This window comes from Panthera pardus, unplaced genomic scaffold (assembly GCF_024362965.1).
Source record: "Panthera pardus isolate Hobbes unplaced genomic scaffold, ASM2436296v1 HiC_scaffold_8, whole genome shotgun sequence".
Classification (NCBI taxonomy): domain Eukaryota; kingdom Metazoa; phylum Chordata; class Mammalia; order Carnivora; family Felidae; genus Panthera; species Panthera pardus.
In genome coordinates, this window is record NW_026527013.1 from 51,830,687 (window position 1) to 51,855,394 (window position 24,708).

The 24,708-nt window shown below is 40.8% G+C and overlaps 1 protein-coding gene across 2 annotated transcripts; it reads right to left on the reverse strand.

The window, feature by feature from the left end:
• Positions 1-6,806: 6,806 nt before the first annotated feature.
• EMC3 (ER membrane protein complex subunit 3) lies at positions 6,807-24,702 on the reverse strand. 2 transcript variants are annotated; one of them, XM_019428191.2, is made up of 8 exons: positions 24,389-24,702; positions 16,503-16,560; positions 16,084-16,177; positions 14,455-14,559; positions 13,680-13,761; positions 13,318-13,397; positions 12,329-12,411; positions 6,807-8,013 (listed from the first exon to the last, which is right to left on the reverse strand). In XM_019428191.2, exons 1-8 carry the CDS (start codon positions 24,541-24,543, stop codon positions 7,885-7,887), a joined length of 786 nt encoding a protein of 261 aa, XP_019283736.1. In that variant the 5' UTR covers positions 24,544-24,702; the 3' UTR covers positions 6,807-7,884. The 2 variants fall into 2 exon arrangements, with proteins under 2 accessions (XP_019283736.1, XP_019283737.1); XM_019428192.2 differs by lacking the exons at positions 16,084-16,177; positions 16,503-16,560; positions 24,389-24,702 and adding an exon at positions 15,493-15,814.
• Positions 24,703-24,708: the final 6 nt, after the last annotated feature.

Genomic DNA, 24,708 nt, shown 5'->3' on the forward strand with positions numbered 1-24,708 from the left:
TCTATGGAAAGGGGAGACTGGCTGGGGGTGGAGATAAGTATAAATGGGGAACATGGGGAGCACAGGTATGGGTGGGGAGTATCCTGGTTCCAAAAGGAGCTGTCAGCATCATCCTGGAGACTCTGGAATGGCAGGGATAGGTGGGGGATGATTCAAGTATCTGGGAGATGGTTAATAGCTCCATTTGTGAAGCACTTAATTGGCCATGAAGACCTTATTACACGTGTTATTCTTTTTAAGTCCTTACAAGAACCTATGTATTATTATGCTCTCCGTTTTACAGCTGGCAAGCTGAAACTCAAGAGAGCTTAAGTAATTTGTTCAAAGTCACACAGCACATAAGAGACCAAGCTATAAGTCTGACTTTAGAACCAGTGCTCTTATTTTTTTAAAAATGTTTTTAATGTTTATTTATTTTTGACAGAGAGAGAGAGACAGAGCATGAGCGGGGTAGGGGCAGAGAGAGAGGGAGACATAGAATTTGAGCAGGCTCCAGGCTCTAAGCTGTCAGCACAGAGCCTGACGCGGGGCTCGAACTCACAAACTGTGAGATCATGACCTGAGCCGAAGTCGGACGCTTAACCGACTGAGCCACCCAGGCACCCCCTTTTTTTTTTTCTATTTGACATTTATTTATTTTGAGAGAGAGAGAGTGAGAGCATGTGTGTATGCATGAGTGGGGGAAGGGGCAGAGAGAGGAGGGAGAGAGACACGGGACTCGAACCATGAGATCATGACCTAAGCCAAAATCAAGAGACGGATGCTTAATTGACTGAGCCATGCAGGCGCCCCTAGAACCAGTGCTCTTAATACTGATGGCACCATCCTATCCCTGAGGAAGTACCTCAGAGAGGTAGATGGGAGGGAGACGAACATCCCAGCCCTTCCAAGTGGCCCTGCTGTGTTAGGCTATGAAAATAGACTCCAGTACATCTCTTTTGAAGGATCTTCAACAAAGTTGGGAGTTGTTGGGAGCAGCCACTGAAAAGTACCTTAGAGGCTCCTAAGGAAGGGGAGAGAGGAGGAAAAGGCAAAGGTGATGTGGCTGGCAATGATGAAGTCTCCTGCTTAGACAATGTCCAGGACAGTTGGCTGGCATTTTCATTCTGGCTGGTCACTCTGGCAGGCACCAGCAAAAAGACAGAACAGGTGGGAGAAGGTGCAGCCAGATGAACCTTCTCTGTGCTGTAAACTCGGAGGGTTGGGTGGAGAGTTACACTCCTTCACAGAATTTGCCAAATTAAGCCACAAGGGTTTCTGGAGTCTTAACTCATTCTTTTTCAGATTTTAGCCTCCAGCGATATCAGTTGAGTGAAACTTTTAAAAGATATTTTTGGTGTGAATAAATATGATAATCTGGTATACACTTTAAAACCACTGTTTCCTAGCCCATTCCCTCTCACTTCCAATTCCTGTCAACTCTTTCTGATATTTCTGATTATTTCTTACTTTTTAAAAAAATTTTTTTAATGTTTATTTATTTTTGAGAGAGAGACAGAGAGACAGAGCATGAGCAGGGAAGGGGCAGAGAGAGAGAGAGAGAGAGAGAGAGAGAGAGAGAAGAGAGACACAGAATCCAAAGCAGGCTTAAGGCTCTGAGCTGTCAGCCACAGAGCTCCACATAGGGCTCAAACTCACGAACCATGAGATCATGACCTGAGCCAAAGTCGTGCACTTAACTGACTGAGCCACCCAGACGGGCCTCTTCTGGTTTTTATATCTATTATCTAAGTGCCAGACTTGTACTGCTCATGTTATTTTTTTTTTCAGATTTAGACTTTCATCTATTGATTACCACTAAGGAATATGAAGATTTAGCTTTCCACATTTCTACGTTTTTCTGTACTGCTTTTGTTAATGTCATTATTCTTCTGCATTTACAATACTAGAACCATGAAACAATGAATCAAGCTGACTCAAGAAGTGTACTGTGATTACAATTCCTTTGTTAGATGTTGTTTTCCAGGGGTAATGCTTGTTTTTTTGTTTGTTTAAAAATATGCATCTATGCATTTATCACTAGTTTAGTCTCCTTAATCTTTTCTTGAAGTGAAAAACAATCTGAAGATTTGATTTCCCATCGAGATAGGAATACTTTACTTTTTTAAATGTTTATTTATTCTTGAGAGAGACAGAGCACGAGTAGGGGAGGGGCAGAAGAGGGAGGGAGACACAGAATCCGAAGCAGTCTCCAGGTTCTGAACTGTCAGCACAGAGCTGGACATGGGAACTGTGAGATCATGACCTGAGCCGAAGTCAGGCACTTAACTGACTGAGCCACCCAGGCGCCCCTAGATAGGAATACTTTAAAAAAGACTCACAGGGGTGCCTGGGTGGTTCAGTTGGTTGAGCGGCTGGCTTTGGCTCAGGTCATGATCTCTCGATTTGTGAGTTCGATCCCGTGTTGGGCTCTGTGCTGACAGCTCAGAGCCCGGAGCCTGCTTCAGATTCTGTGTCTCCCTCTCTCTCTGCCCCTCCCCTGCTCGTGCTCTGTCTCTCTCTTAAAAACAATAAACATGAAAAAAAAAATTTTTTTAAAGACTCACAGAATTCTACAGAACAAATAAGTGGCTTGAAAAATGGATGAGGAGGGGCACCTATTTAAAAGAGAGTTAAAAGAAAAAAAATAAGAGTTATGAGACACAGCAATCAAATGCTACATGGGGGCCTTTTGGGGATCCTCATTCAAACCAATTGTACAAAGACATTTTAAGATAACAGGAAATTTGAACACGATTGGGCTTTAGGACATACTAAAGAATGTCTAATTAGGTAAGATAATGGTACTGTGGGTTATATTTAAAAAATTCCTTATCTGTTAGACATCCTTACTAAAATATATATTTTCTAACATTTATATATTTATTTTGAGAGACAGAGAGAAAGAGCAAGTAGCAGAGAGGCAGAGAGAGAAGGAGAGAGAGAATCCCAAGCGGGCTCCACACTAAGTGCAGAGCCTGATGCAGGGCTTGATCCCACAACCATGAGATCATTACCTGAGCCAAAATCAAGAGTCAGATGCTTAACAGACTAAGCCACGCAGGCACTCCACTTACTAAAATATTTATGTGTGAAATATGGGATTTACTTTTAAAACATTCCAGAAAAGAAAAATGGGTTTGGGAGATACATGAAAGATTGGCAAAATATTGACACTTAGTAAAACACGGTGATAGGTACATCATTATGTGTTCTTCCCTCTTTTGGATATGTTTGAAATTTTCCATAATAAAAAATTAAAAATGATAAAGAAATTCACAAAGAAATGGGAGAAAGGAAAGGTAGTACAGGGATGGCATTTTGTGAGCTGACTGCAAAAATGAAACGTTTTGCTTACTGGGGACTAGCCCATCTTGGAGGAGCATGGATACATAACCCAGATTTCTGAACCCTGCTGGTCTTCCCAGGCCAGTTCCAGTGAGGCAGAGCCAAGAGACCTGGAAGGGAGGTGGGCAGGTAGATCAGGGTGAGAGCTAGGTCAGCAGGAGGGGTGGCAGGGCTGGGGGTGAAAGCACCTAAGAAGCTCAGGAACACACCAGCTGTCCCAAGACCCTCTGCAGCCAGACTCCGTCTGCAGTCAGTATAGTCTACACGAGGCTCTCATAGCCACGGTCACGAGAGATCTTGATGTCTGTGGCCAAGGACTAATGACCCCTGCCCACCTTAACAGCTTTAATGGGATATCACTCACATGTGCAAAATTTACCTATTGAAGGTGTACTATTTGGTGGTTTTTGTATATTCACAAAGTTGTGCCACTGTCACCACTTTCCATTTTAGAACATTTTCATTCCCTGAAAAGAAACCTGTACCCATTAGCAGTCACTTCCCATTCCCCTCCCCCAGGCCCTGGCAACCACTAATCTATGTTCTGTCTCCATGGACAGGACATAAAACACAGGATCATAAATGCGGTTTTTTGTGATTGGCTTCTTTCTTTAGTGTGTTTCAAGGTTCACCCATGTTGTAGGCTGTATTAGCATTTCATTCTTTTTTTATCGCTGTATAAATTCCACTGTATGGATGTACCATATTTTATTTATTTATCTATTTATTTGGACATTTGGATTGTTTCTCCTTTGTAGCTATTATAAATAATGCTGCTATGAACATTCATATGTGAGTTTTCATGTGGATGTGTGTTCTCACTTCTCTTGGGTACAGAGTGGAATTCCTAGGTCATATGGAAACCTTATGTTATGCATAACCTTTTGAGGAACTGCCAGACTATTATCCCAAGGGGCTACACCATATGATCTGCTTTTGACACATGGGGAGACTGAGGCCCAGAGAAGGCAAATGTTCTATGCAAAGCTACACAGAACTCTAAGTGCAAGAAAGCAGGAGCCAATCATGTAAATGGCCCCAGTCCCTGCCCATTCTCACCCTGCCACGCCCTCACCCACTGTTACCCTCTCCATTCCTTGCCAGCCAGCAGCAAATCCCTTCACACCAGTCCCTCCCAAAGGCTCCCTGCTATCACGTCAGGATCGAGTTCACCTCTGAGGGATGATTTACAAGCTGCCATCTGGCCCCATGCTGCCTCATCTCATCTTTTTTTTAAAGCTACTGTATTGAAACCTAACTCACACACCAGACTCTTCACTCATTTAAAGGGTCTAACCCAATGCTCTCACATCTTTTTATTCTCTACCCTTCAGGGCCACACAGGCCTTGTTCTGGTTTTGTGAAAATGCCATCACCTTTGCTTTCAGGATCTTGCACACCGTCTCCTCTGTCTGAGATAGTCTTTCCTTAAGTATTTCCCTGGTTCTGTATATATTTCCTGTGATCCTTCATATCTTGGGATGATACTTATGCTGGAAAGCCTTTCCTGACCACCCAGGCTGGATGGATGGCCTGCAGGACATTCCCACAGTGTCCCTTGGATCACGCTATCATGGCATTGACACATCAGTCTGAACTCTTAAGGTCTGGGAGTGTGGCTTGTTCACATGCAGCGTCTGGCAGATGGTCAGTGAACAAGTGAATAGAAAGATCTGAAAATATGTAACACGACACTGAGCATATTGTAGAAGTCCCATAAACGTTTGCAGACTTTACTGCTTACCAGGACAAGGGCAATACCTCCTTCTGGTAACATTCCAGACAGTTTGTGTGATTAACAGGTAAAAATTATTTTTTCTTGTCTGGTGCCCTTGCCACTTTCTTCTGGCAACAGTACCCCAGTTTTCCTCTAAGGAATCACCTCTTTCCCACCTTTGGTCTTTATAGTTTAGGTGGGGCTAAATAGTCCCTAGAATTTACACATGACCTACATCAGGTCAATTACCTGACTTACTGGAAATTTTCAGAAAGGAGTGTTTTCTTTTCACCAAGCTCGTGTCTCCTTAAGAAGACAGCCTGCCTCAGACTAGAAGCAGAGTTGAGAAAGCAATGCAGTCATAATGACATCATTTGAGAACCTGGATCCAGCTATACTTGAAGCCAACTGACCAGTGGACATTCTGCCATTTACATTCCTTTTAAAAAAATTGCTTAAGCCAAGTTGAGTTTCTATAACTTGCAGCTGCAGCATTTCTCACACAGTAACCCTCCATGTCGTTCACTTATATACCCACCCATCATACCCCTTTTGACCAAATAGAAGAACCACACAGGTTTTTGCCCCCAAATGTAGGTTTACCTACTATTCTCAAATCTAAGTCATGATTATTTTTCTGTGTTGTGTTGTATCTCTGACTGTCCATATTAAGACTTCTGTGTGTGGTACTTTCCACACCATGATCAGTAAAAGGACACTTCAGATTGTCTTAAATGATTCTAGGTGTTAAGTCCAGGTTGATGGAAAGGTTAGGTGCTCATTTAGTAGCCCGGCCCAAACTGAACTCCAGGAAACACACACGATGAGCACTGTATGCTGAACTAGTGTGCTGATTCTGAGAAGAGCCTGATAAAACGAACAAAAGTTTTTCCTTTGACTACCTGCTGCCAAGGACATGTGCATTTATCATCAACATGAGGGGTCAGAAAGAGCTCACATGTTTTATCCACCCAACTTTGCTACAGGGAAAAAGATAAACTTTGTGTGGGTGGAGGCAAAATGAAATGTTCAGAGATTCCTCATGGGAATGAGGGTGACATCACTCAGTCATCAAGTACTGCTTGTATTCCAACACAACCTGCCCTTTTCGGTACATACTATACCACACCCCACTTATTCAGGGTCCAGCAAATTGTGGACGTTTTTTTAAAAACAGGTTTTCTTTTTAAGTTTATTTTGAGAGAGAGACAGTGCAAATGGGGTAGGACAGAGAGAGGCGCAGGGCTTGAACTCACAAACTAGGAGATTATGACTTGAGCCGAAATCAAGTCAGACGCTCAACTGACTGCGCCACTCAGGCTCCCCATTTGTGGACATTTTAATCTGTGGGCCTTTGCTGGTTCTATCCTGTCTGCTTGGAATGCGCTTCTACATTGCAGAACTCTTTTGAGACCGAGGTCAAAGGTTAGCTCCCCCTGTGGACCCCTGCTCCTTTAACATTGTGTTTAAGCAGCTATTTTAAATATCTTTAAAGGTCAGATTTTCTTAGCGTAGGTCTGTAGGTCACTATGACTAGGCTTTGGACTAGGTTCCTGGAGTTGTCTGGGAACTCTGTGCGTCTGTGCCTGTGTGCATTACTCTGGAGGGGGGAAGGTCAGAACCACCAATTTCTTATGTGTCTCTCCGATGAGTTCCTTGAGGGCAAGGGTCACATCTTTTTCATCTTTGACTCTTCAGCAATGATCCACAATGGACACTCATAACTGTGGCAGAAGGCTGTTAGTGACCCACAGAGGCAACATTTCACAGGCAGAGAAAAGAGGATGGTTTAATTGGTAGAGTCAAGAGTTGTTGGTTCTTGATTACAGTGTTCAACATGCAAATTACATTCGCCTCTTGGTACAGAAATGGCACCCTGCCACTTCCCTGGGACAGTTAATCCAGACAGAATGATTCCTAGGTCGCCCTTAACTACATGTCTGCCAGCAATTGCCCTTTCTCCCTTCTTACAGCGATATGCAAACTCTTACCCAGAATAACTGGGAAATGAGGTCTTTTGTTCAACTGAGTAGCCATATTCGGTACAGCACTGTGGATCTGTCAACGGATTTGATATGTTCTGAACTCCAGCTCAAGACCTCACATTATGTAACCTATCTTTGATGATCCCAAAGGCACTTGAGAATCCGGCAGTGTCTCAGTGTCGCCGATTTTCACCGGACAGTGTTAAAGAGATAGAAGGCTGGCTAAGTCTGTCCTAGCCCTGGGTATTCAATCTGCAAAGAGCTTATTTGAATCAGGTTTTGACATGTTTGCTGTCTATGTCACTCTGTAGACTCAAAATGGAACAACACAGGGAGCTTTCACTTTGCTCATCCATAGCTCCTAAATTTTCAGTAATGAAAATGTATTATTTGTGTAAAGAAAGTTGTACAAATACTAACAAAAAATTAAAGGTAAAACACAGGGTGTTTGGATCCCAAGAAAACAAGCGCTCACTGTGGTCAGAAGTCAGGCTGATTGCACTTAATAACTAGGTATAATTGACAATGCTTTTTCCAAAGACTGAAGTTTCGCTAAGTTTTATATATTATTACTAGCTTGAGTATTCCCCCTTTGACTTTCATTACTAGAGTCATCAGAAGGAAAATGTAAAACATTTTAAAAACAGCTGTTTCTGGGCAAGTCATCCAGCACAGACTCCTCAAATCTCTAGTTTCAGACATACAGGGGAACCCGGCTCAGACAAGAACAATTCTTGCTGCACACCTGCCAGCTCATGCATCTTCCTTTTTATTCCGAGAGGCTCCAGCTCAAACCAAAGTTACAAAGTCAAGCACTACTCTGAGTTCCTGATACAGCAAATCCCTGCTTGGTCTTCAAAAAATAGAGGTCTGTAATTCCTTTTTGAACATGCCTTCGAAGTGGAGGTCTTTGGCCATGAGCTCCTCTTCGACATCATCTAGTGCCCACTGGTGATCCGTCAGCTCCAAAGCTTCCCACTCTGTCTGCAAAGGAAGAGGACACCAGGGCAGGGAGAGGAGGGCTGTTACTAAGAGCAGTGCTGACCTGGGAGCATCTATTCCGCCTAGCAGCTGGACTAAGCTATTTGCACGTATAAACTCATTTAATCCTATGAGGTAGATACTGCTAATTGCCCGGTCTGCCTCCATGCTCAATTTATAGGTGAAGAGAATAAGGCTAAAATAGGAAAACAAATTTGTCTAAGTGAGTAACCAATTACATTTTTTTTCCATTTTTAAAATTTACTTTATTTATTTATTTTGAGAGAGAGCAAGAGCGCAACTACTGCTTTACTTTCTGTATCTTTGGATTCATGTATTCAGGATAGAATATGTGGCCTTTTCTTACTGGTTTCTTTCACTTGGGATGTTTTCAAGGTTCCTTCCTGTTGTAGCAAGTATCAGTACTTCATTCCTTTTTAAGACTATATATTTCACTGAATACTTCCATTGTACACACACTGTACTATTATTCCCAAATGTTTCATTTTGTTCACGTGTTCATAAGATGACGGTACATGTGCATTGTTTCTACTCTTAGAATATTCTTAGTGCTCTGAACTTTTCTTTCTTTCTTTTTTTTTTTTTTTAAAGATTTTATTTTAGGGGCACCTGGGTGGCTCAGTCAGTTAAGCGTCTGACTTTGGCTCAGGTCATGATTTCACCGTTTGTGGGTTCGAGCCCTACATCGGGCTCTGTGCTGGCAGCTCAGAGCCTGGAGTCTGCTTTGGATTCTGTGTCTCCCTCTCTCTGCTTCTCCCCCGACTGCACGGACTCTTTCTCTCTCAAAAAAAAACATTAAAAAAAAAAGATTTTTTTGTTTTAATTTATTCATTTTATTTTTTTAAGTTTATTTATTTAGAGAGTGAATAAGCACATGATACAAGCAGGAGAGGGATAGAGAGGGAGAGAAAGAAGCCCAAGCAGGCTCTCTGTGGCCAATGCAGAGCCTGATGTGGGGCTCAATCCCACAACCCTAGGACCATGACCTGAGCCAAAATCAAGAGCTGGCTGCTCAACTGATTGAGTCACCCAGGTGCCCCTAAGACTTTATTTTTAAGTAATCTCTATACCCAACATGGGGCTTGGACCCACAACCTTGAGATCAAGAGTTGCATGCTCCACTAACTCCAGGTGCCCTTAGGAGTTTGTGTGGACATAGGTTTTCAATTGCCTTCGTTATTTACCTAAGTGTGAAATTGCTGGGTCATATGGTAGCTACGTATAACTTTTTTAGGAAAGGTTAAAACTGCTTTCCAAAGTGGCTGCACCATTCCCAGCAAGTAGGACAGTTCCAATTTCTCCACATCCTTGTCAATACCTGTTAGTGTCCATCTGTTTTTATTATAACCATGGAGTGAGTGTGAAGTAATATCTCCTTGTGGTTTTGATTTGCATTTCTCCAGTGGCTAACAATGTTGACCATGCTTTCATGAGATTATTGGGTATTTATATAATTTCTTTGGAGAAATTCTTATTCAAAACTTTTGCCCCCTTTTAAACTGGGTTGTCTCTTTATTGTTGAGTTCTAAGAGTTCTTTATTCTGAATACTAGACCCTTATTAGAGATATGATTCGTAAACATTTTCTCTGATACTCTTTTCTTTCTCTTAATGGTGTCCTTTGAAGTACAAAAGTTTTCATTTTGACCCAGTTCCATTTACCTGCTTTTCCTTTTGTTGCTTGTGCTTTTAATGTTACATCTAAGAAGTCACTGCCTAATCCAGCATCACAAACATTTTACAACTACATTTTCTTCTAAGGGTTTTATGGTTTTAGCTCTTACATTTAGGTCTTTGACCATTCAAAGTTTTTCCTTTTTTTATTGTGGCAAGAAAGATATGTAACATAAAATTTGCCACTTCTAACCTTTGTAAGTATACAATTCAATGGCATTAATTACATCCATAATGTTGTGCAACCATCACCACTATGTATTTCCAAATTTTCCATCCCCTGAAACAGAAACTCTGTACCCATTAAGCAGTTAAGACTGTTCTCTCCCCCACGAAACTGTCTTGGCACCTCTGTCAAAAGTCAATTGATATTAAATGTAGGGGTTTATTTCTGACCTTTCAATTCTATTCCATTGATCTGTATGTCTATCCTTATGCCTGTCCCACAAAGTCTTGATTATTGTAGCTCTGAAGTAGGTTTTAAAATGAAGAAGTATGAGTCTTCCAACTTTGTTCATATTAAATGCTAGTTGGGCTATTCTGGATCTCTTGCATTTCCATGTGTATTTCAGGATCAGCCTGTCAATTTCTGCAAGAAAGGCAGGTGGAATTTGGATAGGGATTGTGTTGAATTTGTAGATCAATTTTGGGAGTACTGCCATCTTGATAATATTAAGTCTTCTAATCCATGAATGTGGGTGTCTTTCCGTTCATTCAGGTCTTTAATTTCTTTCAGCAATGCTTTGTAATGTCACTATACAAATCTGTCTTTCTTCTGTTAAGTTTGTTCCTAAGTATTTTATCCTTTTTGAAACTATTGTAAATGGAACTGTTTTCTTTTTTTTTAATTTTTTTTTTTTCAACGTTTTTTATTTATTTTTGGGACAGAGAGAGACAGAGCATGAACGGGGGAGGGGCAGAGAGAGGGAGACACAGAATCGGAAACAGGCTCCAGACTCTGAGCCATCAGCCCAGAGCCCGACGCGGGGCTCGAACTCACGGACTGCGAGATCGTGACCTGGCTGAAGTCGGACGCTTAACCGACTGCGCCACCCAGGCGCCCCTGGAACTGTTTTCTTAATTTCATTTTCAGATTCTTTATTACCAGTGTGTATAAATACAACTGTTTTTTTTAACTTTTTAATTAGAAGTTAAAAAAATTTTTTTTAAGTTTATTTATTTATTTTGAGAGAGACAGAGAGAGCACAAGTAGGGAAAGGTCAGAGAGAAACGGGGACAGAGGATCTAAAGCAGGCTCTGTGCTGACAGCAGAGAGCCTGATGTGGGGCCTGAACTCACAAACCATCAGGTCATAACCTGAGCTAAAGTCAGACACTTAACTGACTGAGCCACCCAGGGGCCCCTTAATACAACTGAATTTTTGCATATTTATTTTGCATCTTCTAAAACCTTGTTGGACTTGTTTGTTACCTCTAATAGTTTACCTTGGGGGCTCCTTACAATAGTCTGTATAAAAGACAATGTTATCTGCAAATGGAGGTAGTTTTCTTCTTTCTTTAAAAAAAAATTTTTTTTAATGTTTATTCATTTTTGAGAGAGACAGATGTGAGCAGGGGAGGGTCAGAGAGACAGGAAGACACAGAATCTGAAGCAGGGTCCAGGCTCTGAGCTGTTAGCACAGAGCCCAATATGGGGCCTGAACTCATGAACCGTGAGGTCATGACCTGAGCCGAAATTGGATGCTCAACCGATTGAGCCACCCAGGTGCCCCTCTTCTTCCTTTGTACCGTGGATGTCTTTTATTTCTTTTTCTTGCCTAACTGCCCTGGCTAGATCATCCAGCACAATGTTGAAGAGAAGTGGCAGGAGTGGATGTACCTATCTTGTCCCTAATTGTTGAGGAAAAGCTGTTAGTGTTTCACCAGAGTTAGCTGTGGGTTTTTCATTAGATGCCTTTCATAGAGATGAGCAAGTTCTCTTCTATTTCTAGTTTGTTTGTTTGTTTGTTTTTTAAATTTATTTATGTTGAGAGAGAGAGCCCAAGCAGGGGAGGGGCAGAGAGAGAGGGAAAGAAAGACAGAATCCCAAGCAGGCTCCACACTGCCTGCTGTAGGGCTCAATTCCACGAACTGTTGAGATCATGACCTGAGCTGAAATCAAGAGTTGGACGCTTAACTAACTGAGCCCCCCATTTCTAGTATTTATCATGAAAAATTAGTGATGTTTTTCTGTACAAAAATTATACTGGATATATACACTGGATATATTCCACAGTCATTTCATGAAAAGGCTCTAAGTATCGATTTTTTTTAAATGAAATTTGTATCTGATGTCCACAGGGTCCAAACAGTTCAAAATATTCTAAAAGTTTACCTGCTGCCTCTGAAAGGACTGTTTTTACAGCTTCATTTACAGTGTGGGTTAAATTTGTGTGAACATTTAAAAACTAGTAAAAGTACCAAGAATCTCCAATTCGCTTAACAGCTGTCTCAGGAACAAGAAACATGTAAACTTTTAAAATACATTTTTTTGCTAAATTTAAATTTAAATTTAAATGATGGAACCACACATACTACACTCACTTCAGGGAACTTATCTTTAAAGTAACTGTCTGGTAATGCCTTTCAGAGCTTCAGTGAAGCTAGAAGGAGATGTAAGTGTACCTTGAAAGCTTTGTTGGTGTCTGCAGGCATGGCCATGGCTGCTCCAGTCATCTGCTCCTGCATCATCCGTGACTGGTCAGCGGCTGCAGGGTAAGATACACCTACATGAGTGCCAGGGTTCAGCAAGCACCCAGCACCCTCAGGGAAGAACGGCCCTTACACAATACTTGCAGTTGCTCAGTGGTGTGTTACAGAACCACAACTGGCCCTGCCACACACTGGCTATGTGTCCTAGGGAAAGTCACTTACCTCTCCTGAAAAATGGGCAGGGGAATAACAGAAGATAACCAAAGGAAGTGCTAAACTTTCTTTCAAATTTAAACAATAACAACATCTATCAGTTATTGAGCAACTACTTCATGTCAGGAGTGCTTTACATAGTCTACCTCATCTCCTAACAACCTACCCTGAAATTACTTATTAAGGTCTCTAAGGTACAAACAGGCAGAGGATTAGAGTGGTTAAGTAACTTGCCCGAGGTCCCAGCCATTAAACAGGAGAGCCAGGATTGGTGTTGGCAAGAACGCAGGTCAATGAACCAACTGGCCAAACCAGGCCTTCTTTCAGCTTCAGCTTACAGGCTTGCATCACTGGTCCTGGATTCCTCACATGAGGGTATCAGACTTCAGGGAACTAAATATTGTCCCTGTGATTGCCACAGAGTTCAGATCTTCAGGTGACCCTGGATTTTTTTTTTTTTTTTTTAAGATTTTATTTTTGAGTCATCTTTATACCCAACGTGGGTCTTGAACTTAACAACCCTGAGATCAAGAGTCACATGCTCCACCGCCTGAGCTCCCCAGGCACCCTGACCCTGGAATTTTTAAGACTCTTGTAGGATACCTTAGAAACTTAAGAATAAGTTTAAGGAGTGAAGCATTGTACTGAACTATGTCAACAAATAGCACAAACTATGTGAGTCTTCTGGCCCTGGCGTGAATGATTCGTCTATCAAAATATTTGCTTATTAAACACAACGTATTTCTTACCATTATCTTGGCCCAGAATCAGAGAGTAAATGCTCCGAAGCCCAAAGACATTGAGGAAGTACCAAGATGCAGAACTCACCCTAGAGAGCAAAAGTGAAACAACGTAGGGAGTTATTTTAGCATTAACATAGTTCACACTTTTCTATCACCCAAAGAGTATACAAAGAAATCAGAGAATGTAAAGAAATCATTCGGGGTAGGTAACAGTTGGCATAATCCACCCCTGGCATTTTGAGTGGAGTTTCAATGAGAAAAACCAAAAACCTATTCCAGTGAAGTGTGCAAATTACAAATCTTGTTCTTTAGGCAACACCACTTTTAGATTTTGGTTTGTGTTTTTATAAAGGAAAGAAAGTTCTTACCAGGATGCATCTAATGTGAGTAGTTCAATTCCTTGCTGTAGCATAGGTTTAAAACGGAGGGTCAGTGGAAATGGGACTTTGGCTGCAGAAAAGAGAGAAAAAGTTCACAATCCCTCCTTGCTTTTTTAAGAATAGTTTAAGTGTGGATACATGTAATCTTTCCCTGATGAGGTGGGAACTCTGTACCATACACAGTTTGGAAAATGATTTCTACCAGGAAATTTGTGTCAATTTCTGAAAAAATAACTGTCAGATGTCACTCTGTTATAGTTCCTTGAACACCAGCTTCTCCAATGCTTGCGAAGCAGGGACTCTGAGCTATGACCTACAATCAGAAAAGAAACTTGCACTAATCTGTTAAACCCAAATTGGAACATGTACACATAGAGAACTATGTTACTAAGAAACAAAATTGATTCAAAAAAATTATAAACAAAGACAAACAACTCACCCCAACACCTAGAAAATAAAGTCAAAACATGCTTCCCTTCATCCTACTTAACTAGAATTAATTTTGGATACAAATGAGCAAGCCATTTGTTTAAATTCCTATTTGAAAAAGCATCCATATCATGAACTTACCATGAGTTTGGAATAAGAGACAAAAAATCACAGGATATTAAATTTTTTTATTCAAAGAATGTGATTAGTTTCCAATAGAGAATATGGGACCCATTATATTAGTGTCTCAACAGCACTGGGATTTCTCTGAACAAGGACATGGGAAAGGATCATAGATGAAGTAAACCTGAAGTATTCTGGGTCTATAACTTACTTGTGACAAAGCCTGAGAATGTCATGTTGATCCATCCACCAATAAGAATCATAGGGAGAACATTTGTTACATTGCCTTTCATCATGTCTGTGAGCATAGTGGGATCTATAACAAAAACAAGAGACCACTACATTTTATGACTGTCGACAAAGACTTCTTCCTGATTTTGTGTAAATCTTATTTTTTTAAATGTTTATTTATTTAAGTAATCTCTACACCCACCGTGGGGCACAAACTCATGACCCTGAGATCAAGAGTCACAGGCTCCTCTGACTGAGCCAGCAGGTGCCCCTTATTTGATAATTAAAGTAATACACAAGTTCAATGTAAAAAATTCAAATGACATGGAAACATAAGATTTAGACAGTTTCTCTGAGCCCACTCTCTAAACACTTTTAACTGTCTGTTGCATATCTTTCCATCTTTATACATACATATATAAAATATGCACATATATGTATATACACAATAGTTTCTCTTTATATATACACAGTTAAAGGATACTATGCTTAAATTCTACTCCTTAATTTTGAAAAGATAAATATATTGTGACTGGTATAATGTCCCTCTCTTACTGTTTTCAGTGTCTTCATAGGAGTCTACTGTGTGTGGTCACACTACTTTTGGGTGGATCTATAGGTTATTTCTAATTTTTTTTCTTTTTTACAATAAACACTGTTGCCAACAACTACCTAGTACATAAATCTGCATGTTTATGTAAGTGTTTCTGTAAGAGAAACTCTTAGAAGAATTTCTAGGTCAAGGGGTTTGAACATTTAAAATTGACAGATACTGTCAGACTGTCTTTCAACAATAGTGAGAGGGCCTGACTTCCCATGACCTTGACAGTATCAGCTTTGTCAAGCTTTCGATCTTTGCCAGTTTAACAGTCTAAAAAGGACGTCTTGTTCTAATTTTCATCCTGTGGATTTTAGCGAAGTCAAGTATCTTTTCACACACGTAAAGGTCTTGTTTCTTATGGGTTTTCTAAAAGATTTATTAAAATCAATTCCAGTACCTTCTGTCTGGGTTTCTTACCTAGAGAAATGGGTATTAAAATGCGAGAACAGCCAATACAGAATAATAAATTATTCTGTTTTACTTTAAAAGTGCTACATTTTTTCCCATGACTGGGATGAGTGGAAGAAATCTGTGAGAGCAAAAACTGTAGGGTGGGCCAAGCAATCATGTCTGACAAAGAAATGGCTGGGCTGGGGGAGTGGTAAGAGCTCCTCCTCATTCAGGCAGAAGCCGGGTGGCCATCTGTCAGCAACAGGATCCAGGCACTGGGTGGGAGCTGGGACTGGGATGCTTTTCCGACTCTGCTCCGCAGAGCCCTGGGTCCTGGGGAACAGCAAAGGGAAGAAGACACAGGGACGGTGGCTCTAGCCTCCTCACCCCCAGACGAGAGCTCTTTTTAAAAAATCCACTTTATACACTGGGGTTCCCAGAAGATTTATTTGAAAAAGAGAACTCCACTTGCATAGGTTCCCCATACTAGATATCTCTAAGGTCCCTTAGATTACTATCTTACACAATTTAACATTTCAATAAATCAGCATCCTCCCTCCCCTCCCCCCAACTCATGTTAAGTATCTTCCTTAAAGATGACAGAAGGAATCAACATACCAGTCATAGGAGAAGGAGGCACTACCTTCCTTTTAGTTTTTTTGAAAAATCCATCCTCTGGGTTGTTGAAGTAATATTTTCGTGTCAAGAAAGACTAGTAGAAAAGAGAGCTTTTTAAGTTTTAAAACTGTGACATAGCAAACTGTCAAATTATTCCCCAGAGGTTGAGTCAGAAGGCCTTTGGAATAGGCTGTTGCACTCAGAGCTGGCAGCCAACCTGACACTTTAGCTGAGTCACATTTAAAAACAATTTCCTAAGAAGGGTGAGGTCACAATGACAGTAGACACCACCAGACCACAGCTTAATTACAGATTTGCCAGACTTCAGCTTTCCCCAAAGAGTCCCCTTATAAAACATTCAGATATCTACTGCCTTCAACAGTGAATTGGGGAGCTTTTAATAAAAGATAAATGAGTACCTGTTTGGGAATGTATTTTCCATTTTCCCTGAGGACTCTGCTTCGAATTAGGACTTGACTGAAAAATACAACCAAGACAATGAGATTTTTAAAACCGAAACACTAGAAGAAAACGAGAGAATAAAAGTAGACCTATTTAAACACAAGAGAGGGCCTATTTGGCAACAGTCCTGTGGGGACACTTGTCAAAATACGAGTGTCCTTAAAACCAATATAACATATTTAACCCAACAATTAGGTTTACAAAGAAGCATTTTTCAGAAGTCAGTGTTCATGACTAAAGATTTCTTAGGAAGACACATTTGGAACATCACACTCTGCTCTTTCTTCCTTTATAATAAGCTAAGAAGGAACTTTCTCTGAGTGAAAAAGAGTAACAGTTGGATGCTCCTCAGAAGATGTGAGGGCAGGAGGAGGGAGGAAGGGTGAAGATAAAAGAACAAACTTTTTAAACCCTACAGAGACATGACTACAGGATTTGACAGGGTTGCTATCTGACAGACAACAAATAGAAGAAATTCCATCACGATTCAGACTGCTAGTAAACTCTCAATAAACGTTTCCTGAATTAGTACATCATTTGGTGATTTCTGAATATAAAATCATTAAAGATAATAGAATAATAGTGATACAAGTGGGTGGTGCTAAGATAAACATACCATACAGAACAGAGATCAAAATACTAATGTTGGCTAGGTTTTCAAAAGTTGTTTTATTGGGGGGAAAAAACCTCAAGTTAATGGAAATCCTTCTTGAAAAGTGAAAAAAAAGCAGACAGAAATGAACAAAATGAAAACTGTGTGCCTAGTTTTCTCTCTCCTCCTTAGGTGTTTTGTTTGTTTGTTTTGTTTTGTTTTGTGCAAAAAAGGTGATTTTGTTAAAGCACAGGATAGGACCAGTGGGCAGAAAAGACCTGCTCTCTCTCCTCCTTAGTATAAACCACCTGCTCTAATCAGTCAGTCAGTCCCCTTAGGGTCCCCTTGTCACCATATGCATATTCTAGCCTCTCCATCTGCTGGGAATGCTCTAGTGCCACTCTCATTCAGGAGTTCTACCCCATCATATGTTAACACCTTCTTCAAGCCCCACCTTCTCCATGAAACTGCCTGGTGCCCTCATGGAATTCTCTCTGGTCTTCCTCCTCTTGACTTCATTGGCTCTATACCCAGGCCTACAGAGGTGACATGTAATATGTTCTGTCCCTGGGAGCTAATCTAAAGTTACTCCAAGTGTGGCCTACGTACCAATGCTGGTCTGTGACGAGGTTAAGTGCAGACATTGAGAGTAAGTGTTTAGAAACTTTTATAGGGGCGCCTGGGTGGCTCAGTTGGTTGAGCATTTGACTCTTGATTCCGGCTTGGGTCATGATCCCAGGGTTGTGGGATTGAATCCCATGTTGGGCTCTGTGCTGAGTGTGGAACCTGCATGGGATTCTCTCTCTGTCTCCCTCTGTCCTTCTCCCCCGCTTGTGCACCTGTGTGCTCTCTAAAATAAAAAAAGAAAAAACCCAAAACCAAAACAACATATTAAAAAAAACCTTTACATTAATTTGTTATTCCACAACATCCAAATATATACTAAAATATCTTACAAAAGCACCAGTCTATGATCGATTGGAAATCAAAAAATCAAAAAACTGGACCTTCACTGATGTTTAGGCAGCACTGAGTCTAGAGTAACAGTAAAAATTTAAGCTCTGGGGGCGCCTGGATGGCTCAGTTGGTTGAGCATCTGACTTCAACTCAGGTCATGATCTCGCAGTGCGGTGTTTCGAGCTATGCGTCGGGTTCTGTGCTGACAGCTGGGAGCCTGGAGCCTGCTTTGGATTCTGTGTCTCCCTCTCTCTCTGTCCCTCCCCTGCTCATGTGTGCGCCCGTGCGTGTGCACTCTCTCTCAAAAATAAATAAACATTAAAAAAAATTTAAGCTCTGGAGTTGGACAGATGGGTTCACATCCTGGCTCTGCCACTTATTAGCTATGTGACCTTGGGTGAGTCATTTAAATTCCCCATGTCTCCTTTCATATTCTGTACAACAACAGATTTATTCTTAGACAAATACTTTTTGAGCTTCTGAATGCCATGTACCATATTAAGTGCATGAACAACAGTGATCAAAAAGCAAATACCTCATAAAGGTTAAAGTCTAGTGGGAGAGAAAGACATTGATCAAATAACCATAAGAATAAATGTGAAATTCTCCTGTTATGTCCTAGGAAGGAGAGATGGATATGATGGGAGTGTATAATACAGGGATTTGATCAAGTCTAGGAAGTCAGGGTCTGGAAAAAAGCTTTGATGAGGATGTATGACTAAGTTGGAATCTTAAGGATGACTAGAGATTACCTTGGCAAAGTGCTGGAGGGAACGGCATGGACAAAAGCCCTGAGGCAGGCATAAGCACTATGTCTTTGAGGACCTGAGAAAAGGCCACATGGCTAGAAGAAAGAGAACTACAGAAAACATGGTGAAAATGAGACTTGAGAGATACACAAGAGCCACACTATACATAAGGCCACATGGGTCCCACTGTATTTTTTTAATTGTGGCAAAAAATACATAATATAAAATTTACCAATGTAATCATATTTAAACACAAAGTTCAGTAGTACATATACATATATAAACACAATGGAATATTATCAGCCACAAGAAAGGAGATCCCGCCATCTGCAACAACATGGTTGAAACTTGAGGGCATTATGCTAAGTGAAATTAGCCAGACAGAGAAAGACAAACACTGTATGACCTCACTTTTATATGGAATAAAAAAAAAAAAAAGTCAAAAAGAAAATAGAATGGTGGTTACTGGGGGCTGAGGGAGATGGACAGATGCTGGCCAAAAGGTACAGTTAGAAGATGAGTAAGCTCTGGGGATTTAACATACAGTATGGTGACTAGAGTTCATAAAACTGTGTAATGTACTTGAAATTTACTAAAAGAGTAGACCTTAAGCATTCTCAACATCAATTAAAAAAAAAGTATGTGAGGTCATATATATGTTAATTAACTGGATTATGGTAATCAATTCAGAAAGTATATGTATGTCAAATTGTCATATTCTACATTTCACATAGCTGTAAAAAAACCCTGAAATTATGACATGCTACAATACAGATGAACCTTGAAAATGCTGTGCTAAGTAAAATAAGATGGGCACAGGGGGACAAATATTGTATGATTCCACTTACATAAGGTATCTAGAGTAGTCAAACTCATAAAGACAAAAAGAATGCTGGTTGCAGAAAGTGGGTGGAGACGGGATGGAAAGTTATTACTTAGTATGTTCAGAGTTTGTTTGGGATGATGAAAATACTGTGGAAGCAGATGACGGATGATGGCACAACAGTGAAAATGTACTTAATGCCACTAAATTGTATACTTAAACATAGTTAAAATGGTAAACTTTATGTTATGTATATTTTACCACAATTTAAAAAAAAGAGTGGGTACATGTCTGGCTCAGTTTGTGGAGCATGTAATTCTTTTTTTTTTTTTTTAATTTTTTTTGAATGTTTGTTTATTTTTGAAGGAAAGAGAGACAGAGTGTGAGCAGGAGGAGGGGCAGAGAGAGGGAGACACAGAATCTGAAATGGGTTCCAGGGTCCGAGCTGTCAATGCAGAGCCTGACGACGTGGGGCTCAAATTCACAAACTGTGAGATCATGACCTGAGCCAAAGTATGTCGCCTAACCGATTGAGCCACGCAGGCGCCCCATGTGGAGCATGTAATTCCTTATCTCAGGGTTGTGAGTTCGAGCCCCATGTTGCGTGTGGAGTACTTTAAAAAAAAAAAAAAAGGAGAAATACTGAGGATTTTAAACTGAGTTCTTCATACATGTTATTTTGTTTAAAGTGATTACCACTGTATTTGGCATATCCTAAGCACCAGGTTAATGGTATTTGTTATTTTTCTTTTGCATGTTTTATCTCTTGGACTGAAACTCCCTGACAGTAGGGTCTTGACCTTGTCTTATCTTATACCCCACAGCATATGGTACAGCACAGGGCACATAACAGGTCCTCAATAAAAACTTGTTCAGCATAGATAATTCAGAACTTCTGCAGATACTGTGATCAAAGAAACTCAGGTACATCTCCTATACTTACACTGCTGAGCAATTTCGTAGAATTGGGGTTAAAACCATGACCCTGAAGCATTTCAACCCTAAATCAAGGTAAACTTAAATTATCTTGTATATTCTAAACACTCACTTTCTCTGAGGTCTGCAAATGCTACAAGACATTTTTAATTTTACATTTTTGCTGGTTTTTTTTAAGTATTTACTTTTGAGACAGAGATGGACAGGGGGGAGGGGCAGAGAGAGAGGGAGACAGAATCTAAAGCAGGCTCCAGGCTCTGTCAGCACAGAGCTGGACACGGGGCTTGAACTCATGAACCTGTGAGATCATGACCTGAGCCAAGGTCCGACGCTTAACCTCTGAGCCACCCAGGCGCCCCCATTTTTACTACTATTGAAAAATAAGTTCTCATACTGGTTATAAAGACAAAGTGGCTCTCTTGCATTGCTAATTTGCAATTGAAACACTTTTCTTAAAAGGAAGCTTTAGTTTTTAAAGTTGGTATTTCTCAAACTGGGGTTTAATCATATATTAAAGACCTGAGTTTTTTTTTTCCTTTCCTAAGAGTCAGTATATTCTTTGAGCTTGAGCACCATTTTTTACATACATTCTATTCCTAACTATGTTCTAATATATTTTATCTATATATCTTTCCATTTTGGTTTAATATATTTTAGAAAAATTTTAGTAAGTTTTGAGGCACTAGAAGCTTAATAATTTATGAAACCAAATGTCCCATTTTGTGACCATTCAGTCTAACAGACACTTATACTGTATTTATCTATTATATTTTAATGCTTATTTATTTTTGAGAGAGACAGACACAGCACAAGAGGGGGAGGGGCACAGAGAGAGGGAGACACTGAATCTGAAGCAGTCTCCAGGCTTTGGCCTGTCAGACAGAGCCTAATGCAGAGGTTGAACTGAGAGATCATGACCTGAGCTGAAGTAGGATGCTTAAGTGACTGAGCCACAGAGGCGCCCCAACTTATACTGAGTTAGAGGAGTGTTTTACAACCAGAAAACACTTTGCCTTGGTTTTTGGCAGGTTTAGAACCAAGTGCTCAGCATTCTATCCGAGTTCAAAGGATAACTTGGTGGGGTACTGTCACACCATGTCAGAACTAGCATGGTCTAGATACCTCACATAAAGGAAGGAATAATTATGACCAGAGATGTTTGAGTTTTCTCCAAGACAGTGGTCCTGCATGGGGATGGTACTGTCCTGTAGGTGGCCTTCTGGAAATCTGTCAAACTTTTCTTTTTTTAATGTTTAAAAAAAATTTTTTTAATGTTTATTTATTTTTGACAGAGAGAGAGAAGAGAGAGAGACAGAGCATGAGCGGGGGGGGGGGGGGGGTGGGGAGGGTGGGCAGAGAGAGAGAGTGAGACACAGAATCCGAAGCAGGCTCCAGGCTCTGAGCTGTCAGCACAGAGGCCAACACAGGGCTCAAACTCACAGACCGCGAGATCATGACCTGAGCTGAAGTGGGACGCTCAACCAACTGAGCCACCCAGGCACCCCTAATGTTTTTATTTATTTTTGAAGGAGAGAGAGACAGAGCATGAGCGGGGGAGGAGCAGAGAGAGAGGGAGACATAGAATTTGAAGCAGAATCCAGGCTCTAAGCTGTCAGCACAGAGCCCGATGTGGGGCTCAAACTCACGAACTGTGAGATCATGACCTGAGCCGAAGTTGGACGCTTAACCGACTGAGCCACCCAGGCGCCCCTGTTGAACTTCTTTGATTGTCAAAATGATGGGGCAGAGAAGAAAGAACATGTAACTGTCATTTATTTGTTAGAGGAAAGGGATGCTAAGTATTCCTCAACGCTGGAGACAGTTGTGCGATTCAAAGAACTGTCTCGTATCTTATACTATTTTGAATATCTCATCGAATTGCTTTTAATTATCTGAGCCTCAAACCTAATTCCATTTTTTTTTCTTTTTTTTGGACAGGGGAAGGAGCAAGTGATTTTTATATATATTCAATTTCCAGGTATGCAACTACCAAGTATATATAGGGAAAATTGCACTTTGTTTTGTTCAGAACTTTATCAAGAGTAGTTCAACATTTAGTAAAATCACATCCAAAACACTCCCTTGTGTAGTATCTAAGTAGCTAACACACTGTATCAGCCTACAGTTGAACCTGTTCCACTTAAGGTGATTTTACAGTGAGGCGCATGCTGTGACTTTTGCATTACGCTTTTTAGGATCATTGTGAACAAGCACTTATGAAATAAAAATTAAATTAGTTTTTATTGTTCCTTAGTGTTACAACTAGAGCATTATGTCATTTTTGTTAGTGAAGCATAGTCGACACAGTGTCACATTAGTTTCAGGTGTACAAAACAGTGATTTGACAACTCTGTACATTGTGCTACGCTCAAATGTGCAGCTACCATAGGCCACCATACACCGCTATTACAATACCATTGACTATGCTGTATCTTTCATCCTTGTAACTTATTCTTTCCATAACTGGTGTCAATAATAAACGTCATATTGCATCTTTCTATAGCCATCCTTTCTTTGGTGAACTAACTTCAGGTTATCTCTAGGAGATCGGTTCTCATCAGTTCTGAAACTGATGCCACAGGAAAATAATTGAAGTGGCTGCTGTGGTGTAGTGGAAAGAACTCCAGATTTGGGAACCAGAAAATGTGGCCTCAAGTCATGAATGTCACCCTTTGTGAACATGAAACCTCTTAAGCCTCTGTCTCTGTAAAACGGGACAGCAGCATCTATCTCATAGAGTTGCTCTGAATTTTAAATAAGTTAATAAATGCAAGTGCTTAGCATGGGTAGAAATGTTGGTTTGTTATTATTCTCAGCATATTGGGAAGTACAACTGAAAATGATAAAGCAGTGCTTCCCAAACTTCAGTCACTCTCATTCCATGGTTATGATTTTTGTCTTATTTAGCACTTCTACTCTTAAAAAGTTAGTGTTTTTTACGTGTCAACTTTTTCTACTTACATGTTTTAAAATAAATATCGAAATTGCCAACCAATGGAAAAACAGTATTAGTTGCCACAAATAGAACTTTTAACATAAATACAATGAAAACAAAATTTAATAAATTTTAGCAAGATACCACTGCCTGTGGAAAGTTCTGAGGCTTGCTCTTTCTTAAAATGGGAGATTAATAAGTGTTACGGAAGTGTTAAAGAAACAGCAACATTTACCTGGGAAGGTCTCTGAAAATAATCACAACGATTGGCTGGAAAATGTTTTTTATTTTAATATGGAGGGGGCACACGTCTAGATTCCTAAAATCATCTCAAATTACCTCTCCCCACAGATAAATACTGTAATGAAGCACATGAGTAACAAGTTGCCTCTATTCTTGGAAGGGAAATGATAATTACAATCCCTCACATCTCTATGGCAGTTTTACATTTGCACAGCACTTGGTTACTTAATCTTAGCTGACCACCACAGTAGTTTGGTAAAACGGGTAGTATAAACACACCCACCTCCTATATAGTTCATTGATAAGAGGGTTAGCGACTGGCCTAACAACATTAACAGCAACAATTTTTTTGAGCACTTAATACGCCCCAAGCCCCGTACTAAAGGCTTTGTAGCCTTCATATAAAAGTTAATCCCCACGCCTGCTCTATGAGGCATGTCCCGTTATCCTCATTTTACAGATGACGAAAGTGAAACACAGAAGCAACACAGCCAAGGTCACCCAGCCAGGGGGAGCGCGATGTGAACCCGGACAAACTGATAAAACCCCTGTACTTTCTTGCCCAAGGTCACGGGGGAGTGAGGCCGCCGGAGAGGGAAGGCGCTGACCTGTCGGAGACTTGTTCCTGGGTGAGCTTCTTGTCACTCTGCAGCAGGATGGACACGTAGTGGCGGATCATGCCCACAAAGAAGGTGATAATAACGATGGGCAGGACCACCCAAAGGCGGATGTTGGAGTCGAGCAGCAGCTCTGGCCCCGCCATCTCACAGAGAGCCTGCTCCCACCAGGTGTAGCCGAGTTTCTTTTCCCCGAGGCACGGAGGTCCCTCTTTGATTTCGCCTCCCGGCCTTCTCCCGCCTCTCAGCTTGGCTGGCCCCAAACCCTACTCCGGCCTCGGCCCTTGCGCACTGCCCCAGCCGGGCCGCCC

Coding starts and splice junctions, on each gene's coding strand:
- EMC3 (XM_019428191.2), bottom strand. CDS start 24,543: ATGGCGGGGCCAGAGCTGCTGCTCGACTCCAACATCCGCCTTTGGGTG. Junction 16,178..16,502: donor GAAAATACATTCCCAAACAG/GTACTCATTTAT, acceptor CTTTTCTACTAG/TCTTTCTTGACACGAAAATA. Junction 13,762..14,454: donor ATTCTCAGGCTTTGTCACAA/GTAAGTTATAGA, acceptor TCTTTTCTGCAG/CCAAAGTCCCATTTCCACTG.